The sequence below is a fragment of the Balaenoptera ricei genome, chromosome 10 (genome assembly GCF_028023285.1).
Source record: "Balaenoptera ricei isolate mBalRic1 chromosome 10, mBalRic1.hap2, whole genome shotgun sequence".
Lineage (NCBI taxonomy): Eukaryota > Metazoa > Chordata > Mammalia > Artiodactyla > Balaenopteridae > Balaenoptera > Balaenoptera ricei.
In genome coordinates, this window is record NC_082648.1 from 26,136,287 (window position 1) to 26,151,005 (window position 14,719).

At 38.3% G+C, this 14,719-nt stretch overlaps 1 protein-coding gene across 1 annotated transcript in view; it reads right to left on the reverse strand.

Annotated features, from left to right (window-relative positions):
- Nucleotides 1–12,382: 12,382 nt before the first annotated feature.
- The window catches only part of IPO8 (importin 8), a 68,308-nt gene continuing 65,971 nt past the window's right edge, over nucleotides 12,383–14,719 (reverse strand). The window contains exon 25 of the mRNA XM_059935566.1: nucleotides 12,383–14,386. Coding sequence (XP_059791549.1) covers nucleotides 14,289–14,386 — 98 coding nt within the window. The 3' untranslated portion in view covers nucleotides 12,383–14,288. The remainder of the gene's footprint in view (nucleotides 14,387–14,719) is intronic.

The window sequence follows — 14,719 nt, forward strand, 5'->3', positions numbered from 1 at the left end:
CACTGTCATAAAGAAGGGTTATCAGCTCAGCAGCTGCACTGTAAGTATATCAGTTGCTGTTGTTGGAATTCAGGGGTCTACAAACTAGTCCATCATATTTAACTGAAACAAAGCATATACACAGCAGTTGTTGAATCAATATAGGATTAAGAAAGGATTGTTGACATTACATCACTTTAATCATAGATCTTAATCCCTATAATAAAGTCAACCATTGCAGTGTTTGCAAAAAAAAGAATGAGATCGTAGGACTGAACTTTTTACCTGAGATGAAAGAATCCATCTGGAGAGATCACATTACAGCAGCAGCCCTTGCTGCCGCCCTCTTGTATCCCATCCCAGCATTTCACAGTAGGGCCTCCCCATCTTGTCTGGGTGCGTTTATCAGGAGTTATTAGGACTAGCCTCAGCAGCCAAGAATTAGTAAACAACCTGTGATTTGGAGGCTTATGAAAAGGATCCCCTTCCACAAACAGATCTCCTCTACCTTCTATTAGGATATCTGAAACCAAGCTCTTGAAGACTTCCTGATATTTTTGTTGCTAAATAGGTTTGTTTGTTCTTTCTCCAAAGCACAAGACTTGCAGAGTTGACCCTGTCATCTGGTGGATGGTGATGCATACAGCACTAGAAATGCCATGAGTTTGGAATGGATAACTGACACATGATGAGGTTCATAATCCAGTCACTTATGTCTTTTCTGTTAAAATGTGTATTAGCTAAATACACAGTATAACATATATAACAAGACTTAGAATTACATGATACCGCTTTATCAATTGAAACTTGACTTGCTCTTGGTTTACAAACTTAAAATGAAAATTTTCTGAGAATATCACAAGGTTCTCAAACTATGTTTTACATCAAAAACCCATCTGTCCACTTTTATGTGATTGCTTATCTAATCAGAGAAAGAAATCATTTTTTTTTCTATCCTACTCATTAGTCCAAAGCATCATCTCCACTTGCATCTTCTATTGTGTTTGCAAAATTCCATTGCCTTCTCTCTTTCTTTGCATCTCGTTTTTTTCCCAAGATTAATTGAAGAAAATCACCAAGAAACTATAATACTTTCATGTTTGATGTAGGTCCTATTAAGGGGTTTTCCCAAACCTGCTCAAAATTCAACTTAGACATGTAACCAACCTCCTGTAACATCACACTGATCCCCAACCCCCTTGAATGTTGTGCACTGAAGTGAACAAAACAATAGACATATCATCTGACTGAAACTCTGGGCCAACTTTTTTTTTGTCTTGTCTTTCTTCTGAACACTGTAAATAGATTTTGAAAATATGCTTAAAAATTTTTTAACATACTTGGAGGCTATTTGGTATAAATATGGTGGTCGTTTAATGAATCTTCCCATGACTTGTCTTGAAAACCACAGGAAAAAAACACAGAGTTTTTAAAGCCGCAAACTCAGTTTTCATGAAACTGGGAAACATAGAAAACCCACTAAGTCTAAATTGAAATGGAAGTGTTTTAAAAAGCAGCTGAGCAGAAGGCAGAAATGAGAGAGCACAGGAGAGCACAGAGGGATGTAGCAGCAATAGACCTCAGAAATCACCAGTGAAAGTATTCTCCCATAAGGGGAGGACCTCACCTGAATGAGACCTGCTGTGGACAGGACTGACTTTGAATAGTTTTCAAGTGCTGGGGAAGAGAGAGAGAGAAAGATGGAAGGTGCCCAGAGGTATCAAGAGTAGCAAATATCAAAAGCAGCAGCCAAAATGAAGGGATCACCTTCTCAGGTAGGTACAGCATTGGGTGAAGCAACCAGGGGAGCATAAAACCAGGCTGAAGACACCATACTGAACCAGGTGAAGTTCAGAGGGGCATACACAGAGGTGCCGTTTTTAAAGAGAAAAAGGCAGGGGGAGGGGGGGCAGAAAAAAAGATTTGAAATAGAAATGACTGATAATTTCCCACATTAGATGAAAAACATTAATCTACAGAGCCAAGAAGCTCAACAAACCCTAAGTAGGATAAATTCAAACAGATCCATACCTAAACACATCATAATCAAACTGTCTAAGGACATAAAGAAATTTTTCAACATAGCAAGAGAAAAGCAATCCACCACAAAGGATCCTCAATAAGATTAACAGCTGACTTCATCAGAAACAATGGAGGCCAGAAGAGAGTGGGATGATAAAGTGCTCAAAGAAAAGAAAAAGTCAACTAAAAAGTATATATCCAGCAAAACTATCCAAAAATGAAGGTGAAATAAAGACATACCCAGATTTTTAAAAGACTGAGAAAAATTGTTGCTAGCAGATCTGCCCCTACAATAAATTCTAAAAGAAATCCTTCTAGCGGAAAAAAAAAAAAAATGAAACTAGACCTTGAATTCACATGAAGAAATAAAGAACACGGTAAAGATAATTACATAGTGGATTAGTTTCCTATGGCTGCAGTAACAGATTACCAAAGACTTAGTGGCCTAAAACAAGGCATATATACTATCTCATGAAGTTTAGAAGTGCAAAACATATCTCACTGGGCTAAAATCAAGGTGTCAGCAGGTCTGCATTCTTTTCTGGTAGTTCTAGGGGAAAATCCACTGAATTCCCTCTTTCAGCTTCTATAATGTACCTGCATTCCTTGACTTGTGGTCCTCTTCCTACATCTTCAAAGTCAGAAATGGTGGGTTGAGTCCTTCCCCTATCACTCTGATCTTCTCTCCTGCTTCCCTCTTCCACTTTTAAAAACATTGTGATTACATTGTGTCCCCCTGGCTAATCCAAGATAGCCTCCCCTGTCTTAAAGTCAGCTGCTGAGCAGTCTTAATTCTATCTGGAACCTTAATTCTCTTTTGTCATGTAAACATAATCACAGGACATGAACATCTTTGGGGAACCATTATTCTGTCTACCACACATAGGTAAATGTATAACACAACATAAATGTATTTTTTACTTATTTCTTCTCTTAACTGATTTAAAAGACAACTGTATAAAATAATAATGATACTGCTATATTGATGTACTTCTAACTAGTAAAGATGTAATCACTATGACAATAGTAAAATTATACACAATTAATAATAATGCAAGGGAGGAGGGAGCAAAGGGAGCTATGTTGAAGCAAAATGTATATATGTATGTATGTGTATATATATATATATATATATATATATATATATATATATATACCATTGGAATTAAGTTAGTATTATTCTAAATGGTACACCAGAATATCTATTTAACATAAGAGAAGGTGATAAAGGAGGACTGAAAAAAGACATGAGACGTGGAGAAAAGAGTCTTTCACTATACCAACAAAGGAGATAACCCTTGTGCCTACTTACCTACACTTCCCTAATCACCTGCCAGAAGCTAGTTCAGGAAAATATAAACTATAAAAATTCTGTACAATAAGAAAATGTGGGAAAGCACAGCAAAACTTTCCTATAAATAAGAAAATCCACCAGAAAGACTTGTCACAGACCAGATAAGAACTGTATTCAAATAAAATCACAATTATGAAGGAAGACAGCAAAGCAGAAATAAAAGAACTAAGAGAAGAAAGGAAGAGGCAATAGATGTTGATGGCATGATCAATAACAGGAAGAAGAGAAAGAGGAGCTGTCATGATCAATAACAGGAAGAAGAGAAAGAGGAGCTGTCAGGACTCAGGAAAGGAAACCAAAATCAAATATAAAGAATAAATTATTAAAAAGCACAAGGGAAAATAGATATTATGGAAAGCACAGTAAGAGATAGGCAGGAAAGAAGTGGAGAAAGTAAGCAAAATTAAACCAAAATAGAGAAAGAAATCAAGGGGATTAGAGACAAAATCATAGATATAGAAGACAAGTAAATTATATCCCACACATGCAGAGAGTCCAAAAGAAGAAAGTCAAAACAGTGGCATAGAATATGTATTTGAAAATATAATTATAGAAAATAGTCCTGAAATACATGATCTAAGCCTACCTATTGAAAAGGCACACTGTATATCAGGGAAATTTGATCCAGCTCCAACAAAACAGACATGTCTTAGTAAAGCCATTGTCTTTAAACAGGCAGAAAATCATTTGGAAATCCAAGCAAAAAGATTATATCATTTGAAAAAGAAAAAAGAAATCAGGATGATGGCAGATGTCAGATTACTCAAAAGCAACCTTCAATGCCAGAAGATAGTTTCAACACTTATACTCAAGGACAGTATGAACCAGCCAAGTTTTACTTCTAATATAAAGTTTCAACCTAAGGTGTATAAAATTAGTCAGAATTCTTGGTTCATGACATATCTGCATTCTTAGTCCATACATGTCCTCATTTATGTATCAGTATTATAATGTATATATATTTGATTTATTATAATTTTGTTAATTATTGATTATTAATATAAGCCATTATGTTAAATAATAACATAAATACCCATGAAACCAACATGAGAACTCAAATAGTAACTTTCATCTACCTTTCCTATCCCATCCATTTAACTTCCCCCACCAGAAGCAATCACCGCCCTGACATTTTTTTATTATTCCCTTGAACATATATAGTATTGTCACATATATGTGTTCATAAATAAAAACTGCTTAGTTTTAGTCGTTTCAGCCTTACACAAAGGGCATCATATTTATGTAATCTTCTGACACTTCATTTTGTCACATATTATTACCATATGTCATTGAATATAAGGCCCCATCAAATGTAAGATCCAGCATTATTTTATGTAATAAAATAAGAAAAAATAATATCTTCTAATTAAATGATGACATGCCATCAATTGTAAGATATATCACAATTTTACAAGTATTAAAATGACAAAGATGAGAATTAGTAAAATACAGCACATTGCTAAGATTTTGTCTATACTATCGAGTGTAACTATAGATTATTAATTTTGACTGGTGTATAAAGTTTAATTTGAGGCATATACCTTGATTTACTTATCTATCTGTTTTTTGGTGGTCATTCAGTTTTTACTATTATAAACAGTGCTGTTATGAACAGCCCTCTATGTGACTCCTCGTATACCTGTGCATGAGTTGGCCCTGAATAGACATGAAATTTCTGAGTCCTAGAGTAGTGAATGTTTATGAGTTGTGGCAAACCTGCTTTCCAGTGGTTGTACCAATTTATACTCTTGCCAGAAACAGAGCTTTTAGTCACATTCCTTCCAACAGTTAATACTACCAAGTTGCTTTGAACATTCCAGAATTCAGGGAATAATGTTTGTGTGCGCTCTTCTCAAGGAAACTACTGGAGGAGAAACTGTAACCCGTCAAGGGATGACTGAGGAAGGCTCAGTAAAAAGACTTCTCATGGGCGGCAAATATATCTACCCATAGATATACGACAAAAAAAGAGAAAAATAAGGGTGACAGAATAGAATACATGCGGTATGTGATCTGACAACTTAAAAAAGATAAACTAAAAAAATGGAAAGATAAGAGGGAAAGTGGAAAAAAGAATAAGCTCACTGACTGCTTCATCTATAATACCGAGAAACCAAGAGACATTTTAAGTTGAACAATTAAGTTTTAGAAGTAAAACATACTTGACAGTACAAAAGTCAACACTAAGAAAGATGACATTATTTACCAAAATTGTGGGATGGAGGGGAAGGGATGAAGGGGAAGAAGAGAATACAAGCAATTTTAATGCTGCTTATATTAGGAAAATTCTAGATATTATTCTAAAGAAAAAAGAGAATAAAGGTATTAAAGATATAATTATGTAGTCACTATCAGAAAGAAAGAGACTACATAGAAGAGACTTTAAAAATGTTACACAGGGACTTCCCTGGTGGTCCAGTGGCTAAGACTCTGTGCTCCCAGTGCTGGGGGCCCGGGTTCGATCCCTGGTCAGGGAACTAGATCCCACGTGCCACAACTAAAGATCCCGCATGCAGCAGTGAAGATCCCACATGCCATAAAAAAGACCCGGCTCAGCCAAATAAATAAATAAATATAAAAAATAAAAAAGGAGGAGCTGTGCATTTAAAAACAATAATAAAATGTTACACATATCATAGATCTAAAATTAACCAATAAATGTAGGTTTAATTTACCTAATAAAAGAAAAAGATTGATTTTCAGATTGACTCACAAATCTAGGTCACAAACCCCATTCCTAGGCTATATATAAGAGTAACACTGAAAACAAAATTATTCAGAAAAGTTAAAAAAAAAAAGATGAACAAAGACATACCAGGAGAAAGCAAAACAAAAAGAAAGTGGCTGTTGTAATAAAATATTAGAGAAGGTAGAAATCAGGCCAAAAAGCAATAATAAAGGCACTTTATAGTGTCAAAGCATACAAACCAAAATGAAGATGTAACAGCTCTGAATACCTCTGTACTAAACAATGTAGCAACAATATTGATAAAAGCAGAAATTATAGGAGGCACAAGGAGAAACAGGTGGAAACAGTAGTGGAAGACTTTACTTCATTTCTCTCAGTCAAGGTCAGACCAAATGGACAAAAAAAAAAAAAGGTATATTTCTGCTTCTGGATATGATGGAACTCATGGCATGAAAATGCTCCCACTGAGAACTACAAAATCCAGATAAACTTTTTAAATCGTGTTTACTAAGGTATCAGAGAGCTGCAAAAGCAAACTACTAGAGGGACTAAAATTCCAGAGACTGAGAGACAGAACATTCGTAAAGTTGCTGAGAATAGGCAGTTGACTATTCCAAGAGGTATTTGCCGGTTCTGAGCATGGGCTGAAGACTGAGGATCTGAGCGAGGTCCAGACAGAAGGTCTCTGCTGGGCAGACAGAGAAACAGAGCTCTGGGTGGGCATTCAGGACTGGAATGCCAAAGTTGGAGACCTGAGATCTGGTCTCCCCCATCAAGGCATTCAGCTAATTCTAAAGATGTGCATGGTGGGAGATGAGAGAGCCAAGCTGAAAACCACTGAAAAGCAAGGCAGAAATTCCCATAGTTCTTGGCACTAAGGAGACCCAGACCTACTGATCTCTTAACTGAAACTCTGAAGAGCCAAGCCCTAGGTACAGGGCAAACAGGCAGTAGACTGCATCTTACCCAAACTGCAATCTAACCTCAACCCAGACCAGTCTCTGATTGTATTACAATGAGTTCCTCCTTCTTCCACTCTGTTATCTTAAAGAAAATTTTGAACTTTCTCCATTGAAAGGCATCATCATATGGAGGCTCTTTTTTTTTTTTTCTTTTTCCTTTTTTTTTTTTTTTTTTTGGCCTTGCGGGATCTTAGTTCCCTGACCAGGGATCAAACCGTGCCCCTTGCAGTGGAAGCATGGAGTCTTAACCACTGGACCGCCAGGGAATTCCCGGGCTTCTATTTTTTTTTTTTTTTACACAATTTCCAGTATTAAATAAGAATTACTCAGCATGCAGAGATAAGAACCATATGACTAATTATCAAGAGAAACAAACAAATACATAGAGGGGCTAGGTAAGGAAAAGATCTGTACAGAGTTTTCCCTAAGTGCATCTTAGAACTAGGAGCAGAGGAAACAGCCAACATCCCAACCTCCCAGCTGCCATCCTGCAACCATATGAATTTCCTGGAATTCTGGCAACTTTTAGCTTCCCCCCCTCTCTCAGGGGCAAGGACCACTTGCCCTTCAAAATTCCTTTCTCTCTTCATAGCCTAGCAGAAAGGGGGAAAAATTATATTCACAACAAGAGGTGATAGAGGTTTAGGAACATAGAAACCTAATCAAAAATCACAGTAATGGCCACCTCCACCCCCAGAACCAGTCAGCAGCTTCTCAGTTAACTACTTTCAAAATTTCAACTTGTTTTTGCTCCTTAAAGAGGCATCTACTAAGAGTCTTGTCTTTTAGCTCCTCTATGATTGTAGTTTCCTGAAATGTTTATAGCGTGACATGAGACACAGCTGTACTATTTTTCAAGAACCATATTACCTTTGAAGAATATAGCATTTTTGCAAATAGAAAACAACATAACTTGGTTTTAAAAATGAAGTATAAAATAATTTCTGCATAATTCCCTCTTTTTTCTTTGTTTCTCATTCTGAATTACAAGGTAAAAAAAAAATTTTTTTAACTAAGAATAGAGACAATTCTCCTTTTATAAAATATCAGACTCATGTTATGAGGACAAAATTCCCCAGGGCAGCCAGGCCTCCCTCTACCCTGTTCTACAGATAAAGAAACTCCTAACAGGCCAGTGTGAAAATCAGGAGCTAAATGCAGAGACTCAGATCTTCTAAACTTACGTTGTGTAAAAAATTACCCTTCTCCTGCCTGAGCAACTTTGGCTATCAATTAATTAGTAATATCTAATAATAATAATAATACTTACAACAATAAATATTCTGTAAAACAAATTATTTTGTTAATAGCTAAGTCCAATAACAAATGGGGAATGTGAAACTGTTCTTTGATGAGATATTACTATGACACTTTGGCATAATTTCTAAAACCAAAAATATAGTCATTTACTATTCCTCCTTTTACTTTGATTTTCATAAAAATCAAAACAGAAATTGGCAGTCTTCTGAGAGTCCCAGGCCACAAAGTTCATCTGCAATTTTGGAAACAAAAATAAAGATAACCAAATGATTGGTATTTCCAAGTTGTTCTTGAACTGCTATCAGGCTTTCAGCTTCCAAAGGAAGAAACACTTCTAATACTTTTGTTCCCTAAAATATTAAAAATTTTAAAATCCAAGTCATCCTGCAGCAGTTCTTCTAGCAGGCTCATCTCATGAGTTTGGTAGAGCTGACCCACTGAGTCAGTGTAACTCAAGATAATGCCTGAATATGTCAAAAATTAATTCAGCCATGGTTTCAAGTGGTGCTTTATGACAATTAAAATATAGCCTATAAATTACACCATGCCTTTTCATTTATAGAAAGTTTTACATGTTAAAAAATAAGGCTGACTAAAAATTAAGATAAATGGTAATACTTGAGAACAAATGCCTAACATCTATAAACACGATGTAAACTGAATCTGAGCTACAGATTTTGTCATATCTGTTTTTAGATATAGCTTAGTTTGAAAGTAGAAAATCTAGACTATTTTAGGGAAATTTGGGTATCATAGGCAGTCTTCAGTTTCAGCCTATTGTAGAATCTTGGGGTGGGGAGAAATCTTGGAGATTACCTAGTTCTGCCTCGTATCAGATGTCAGCATTCTATTTCCTGGCAATCCAGGGTATATTATTTATTCATAGTACAAAGTATAGGAGAGTTTTTGTAAACAGTGTGTTAGTTATCTACAGCACCATAACAAATTGTCACCAGACTTAGCAGCTAAAAACAACAACTGTTTATTGTCTCACGGTTTCTGAGAGTCAGGAATCCAGGAGTGGCTTACTTGGATGATTATGATTTAGGGTCCCTCATGAGGTTATAGTCAAGCTGCCAGCTAGGCCTGTGGCCTCGGAAGACTTGACAAATTTGAAGCATCTGCTTCCTAATTTACGCATGTGTCTCCTGGCAGGAGGCTTCAGTTCCTCACCATGTGGTCCTCACCGTTGGGCTGTTCATGACATGGTTCCCACCAGAGCACATGGAGAGAGGAGGAGGGAGAGAGAAAACACACCCAAGATGTAAGTCACAGATTTTCATAACCTAATCTTGGAAGTGACATACCGTAACTCCTACATGCTATTGCTCTCACAGTCTAACCATGGGACAGTGTGAGAAGGAACAACCCAAGGGATATCAAAGTTCATTGCGGGTCATCACGCAGGCTGGCTACCACAAGCAAAGAAGAAGAATCCAACTGGAGTCACACAACTCTAGATCCAAAGTTTAGGCTGTACCATGTTCTTCAAATCTTGGTTGAAAAGAGAGGTTGAAGGCCTGTCAGATGCAGGCACAATGAGAGAGTAAACAATCTGCTTATTTAAGTTGTCTCTGCCTTCAGAGAATCTCTGGCGATATTGCCCAACCACAACCCCACGAAGGGGCTGGCCAGAGGGAGTGGCCTGGAGCACCCGCTGTAAGGAGGGCTGAAACCTCACTGGGACACACGGGAAACATGGTGCCAGGCAATGAACCTTTCCATACAACTCCTCCTTTAACTATGAAATGAACACTAGTCTCGTTCCCACCAAAGTAGACAACACCCTCATGAAAAAATAAATACTTCTTGCTGGCATCTACCAATGTCGAACATTCTAATTTATGTGAAAAAGCCCCCAATCCTGGCACCACCTAGCTGAGGGTTGTCCGACATCAGCAGCTGCGGGGAGCTAAAAATTAGGAAATTGAATTTGTAGTTTTGGTTATTGGGAATGACCAATATTGGGTTATCTGGCTTGGAAAACTGTAATAAATGCATAAAGTTTCTTATTTTGAAAATAGAAGTATACGATTTTTATTAATAAAAAATCAGTTTCTACCCAACTCCACCAAATAAATAGAGCAAATACTTAACAAAGTATTTAAATAAAGTACTTAAATACTTAAAGGGGAGATCAAATTATTGGCCTCCTTTAAATATTTGTTTGACTGTAGCCAGGCAAGTAAATAATTAGATTTTAGGTGGGATATATTGAGTCCTCCTGAATTCTCCAATGTAGCTATTACCAGAGTCTTCTTTGGGGGACCTGGTACCAATGATAAACCCACTGTAAGCAAAACACTGTGCTCGGTGCTGGGGTTTCAGTAGTGAGGAGGACACAGCCTTGGCTCAGACAGCTTATATTGTACATTATTTGATTATAAGTGGGAGACATGATTCAAAGTTGACTTAGGGGCCCTTGGAGCACAAAGGCTTCCATAAGGAAGTAATATTTATGTTCCAAAGTGAAGATGAAGAGGAATTTATCAGGTAAAGGACAGAGGGGAAGAGGAGAAAAGAGCATCAGTGAGCCTGGAGGGAGAAGAACCCAGTGAATTGGAGGCAGAAGGCAGTGAGAAAAGGATGAGAGAGTTGAGGTAGGGCCAATCACTCAGGGGCTTTGGGGCCACATTAATGATTTTATCTGCATCCTAAAAGCCACTGAGAGGTGTTCATCTCTCAGGTTAGTGATACAACCAAGATTTGCATTTTGAAAAATCATTCTGCCTATCTTGTGACTAGGTAAAGCAGTGAGGTGGGCCTAAGAGTGGAGGTAAGGGATAAGGGTCAATCTGCAGCAGGAGACAATGACTGCAAAGGGGGAGAAGTGAGGGGACTGTCCTCACTCACTAGGCAGTGAGAATGGTGTGTCACTCCTAACTAAGAGCTCTGTGGGGGACACAGGTGCCCAGGAGGTCTTGCTGGGTAGTTCTCATCCTCCCCAGGTTTTCCCTTCATGCCCAAGGAAGTCTTTTGGAAAAAAGTCTCCATAAGGTCACTCCTGCCTGACTTGCTCTCAGCTCCAGGCATATTCCAAACACTCTGGGAAGCCGCCAACTCCTAGCTCTTGGGAGGCCCCTGTGTACTTGTGAAATCTTTTTTTCAAATTAGGTGATCTCCAAGGTGAACCTCCTCTCAGATACCCTGCAGGGAGCATGTGCATTCGCTCACCTCCCCACTTGATGTCAGAGCCTTGTACACCTCTCCTCCCTCTGCCAGCACTGCTGTCTGCCCCAGACTCTCCTACTGCCCAGCCACTCAAAGTTCTGTTGCATACACACCTCTACAGGATCAGCCACAGTTGCGCCGTTTATGCTTCTTCCTAAAAACATAGTCCAACCTTTTTTTCATTGATTGTGTGGCCTTACTCACTCGTGGACTGTCTGAGAAGTTTCCAACCCACTCGTACACTGATCTCGATGGAGAGAGTGAAACGGGGACAGGAAGGGTTACCATTTAAGGCTTATCTGAAATGATTTTTTTTATAGATAAAACACGTGCCTACACACATGTATACATACATACAAATGCTGGTGGTCTCTGATCACATGGCCAAGTTCTCCTTGATTTCCTCCATAAATTTATTACAATTTTCAGTCTCCCCTGCTGAATAGAAAACTGGACTATAATTCACTATATTAAATAAATGACATAATTTCATTGTTTTCTTTCTTTAGAATTTTCACTGATTAACAATTTACCGGTTCAGTGTGGTCTTAACATAAATTAGAGGTGGGGAGGAGGAGCTTATTGTCATGCTAGGTAAACATTTGAGAATCAAAAGGCCAGCACTTACCATTCCACTCCTAATTTGATGGCAGCCCATCAGAAAATGGCTCCACCTCAGGCATTTTCTCCTTTCCTTCAAGGTCCTGATGTGGTTGAATGACCTTGCTTTTTCAGAGCTTCTGCAGCTCTTATTTGGATAACTTGGTTTATGAGACGAGCTCTAGCCCCCAACCACTCCTCAGTCTTTAGCTGTTCCTGATGAGCCCTTGTTACCCTCCCAGACCTTGCTCCAGGTCCCCAGGAGTCAGGAAAACACACACTGATGGGTTTTTATCACCTGCATAAAGCACCTCCACATTTCAGAAAACATTTCACACAGAGGAGTTCAGGATCCTGGGAATCAGTCCGCATTTTATTTTACAGTACATTCATATGAGTTCCTGCCTTTCCAAGGTAATCATATCACATTCAGGTTAGCACTGCTGGTAACAAAACTGTACAACTACCCTGGCTTCAAAAACAAGATAGGATGATACACATTAACACTTCTTTCCCTTTAATACTGCAGAAGACAATACATCACACAAAAAAAATCACATGCCTTTTACAGTCCAGTGTGAAGGCATGTTACTTATGTTAAAATTAAACCATTTGGGACATGAGGAGAAAAAGAAGAGCTTCAAAGCTTAAGATGTCTACAATCTCCCCCATGCCATCTTTCTCTTCTAACCGCCAGCTGGCACATTCAGCATCAATGCCTTGGGAAGAGGGGGCAGAAGAAAGCAGAGGATCATTTAACTCTGAAACTCAGGGCTTCTTGGGCTACTTCTGTAAAAAACTACTTAAATAACCTAAAATTCTAAAAAGAGTTCATATTAACAAGGGATGGTAATATAGAAAGCACCTGGAGAAAATTCCTCCAGTGACTTATGGAAAATATAAGCTGCAAACATTTCACAAAAACGGACAACTGTTATCATATCCGGAAATATATTAAATTCTGAAAATCCACTTTCACTTTACTGAATGAAAACACTGTGACCCATGTTCTGGTGTTGAATCAGTTCAGAAAAACAGCTGTAACCTCCATCTGCAATATTTATCATGGGCTATCTTGCATCATTACCATGTCAGAGTGCAGCTGACTGATATCCCCAGCCCTTGAAAAATATAAGAAGCCAAACTGAGCTATAATAAAAACTAGGACAGATTAGATAGGAGAAAATTCAGATGTGTGAGAAAGCAAGAAGTTAGATTTACTTGGGTCTTTTTCCTAGATAAAAAATATTGTTACAAAATGTTTTGGACCCGGGTCCAACATAGCTGGAATGATAAGTTACTGAAAATGCAAGCCCCCATCCAGAAAGACAGTGTGCTTATGTAGCACCTTTCTCATAGAAGTCCACTGTGCTTTAGTATAACTGTCAATTAATTGCATAATTAAGTACATGATTCAGAATATACTTGGACTGATTGTTAATTCCAGTGACGAAAGAGTCCCTGCCACTTGCTGCCAAGAAATTTTTGAGTCCTGAACTTATTAGGTTATGAATGAAATCGATATTCATATAGGCTGACTCAAAAGAAATACCACCCCTTTCAGGGCTGAAAAATATGATGGAAGAGAGAATAAGACACTTCTTAGGAAAGCCACATCTTTAGGAAAAAACACCTTATGAAAAATCAGAGCCAGTGCATATTGTACAACCCCTGAAGAAAGCCCCCAGCAGCAGTGGGGAGCAAGGGGAGCAGTGATGATTTTGAAACCAGAGTGACTTGTAGCTAACTTCCTAACAATAAATTCACATAGTGAAATGCAGAATAAGTCAACATATAGCCAAGGTTTACATTTATCTAGAAATATGTTTTATGCCTTAAAAAAAATTGCAATGCACTCCAAAAAAATTTTTTCAGATATTTCATGTACAACAGAAGGCACTGTTATTCGCATAAATCCATTGATTCTGCATGGCAAAACCTGAGACGTGCAATTCCATCCAATCCTCTAAAACCACCTTGGTCACTCATCCTTTGGAGCATATGCTTTGTCCTTTGCAGTCCAATGATTTTGTTGTTCTTTAATTTCATACATTACAGTAGCTGCTTAAAATATGTATTTCAGGGTGAGAAAGGTCAAAGGGGATGCAGGGGTGGAGAAAGGTGCTGCCGGACGCCAGGCAGTAACTGGCACAGCAGGTGGCACAAAAAGCAGCCCCGGCTCCCCTTGACCCTCTCCTTCCGGCTGACGTACCATGTAGCGATGACATTTGGTCGGTTGATCTTCCTTCTTTCAGTTGTTGGTGGGCATAGTCCCAAAGTTAAATGCAGAGAGGACTCCTTTGTTTTCAAAGGTGAAGCCTCCCTGTTGTTCAATCTTCTTCTTTGCCTCTAGCATTTGCCAAGAGAAAGGGGTGAAAAGAGAAGAGTATTTAAGGTGACAAAGTTGGAAATAACCTCAAAGGAGCCAGATTCTTTAGAGTTAGTACTGTGAAGGAATGTGAATCGTGGTATTAATTATTCTGCCCAATTGAACATTAGCCTTTAATAAACCCGTGTCAGTAAGTACCATCGTCTTGGTGTCTGGGGATGCGGAACCAGCAGATATGGAACACACGGATACAGAGGGCCCACTGCACCACACCATTTTAACAGGGGACACGAGCATCCTCAGATTTTGGTATCCAAGGCAGGTCAGGGAAACAATCCCCCCCAACAGATACC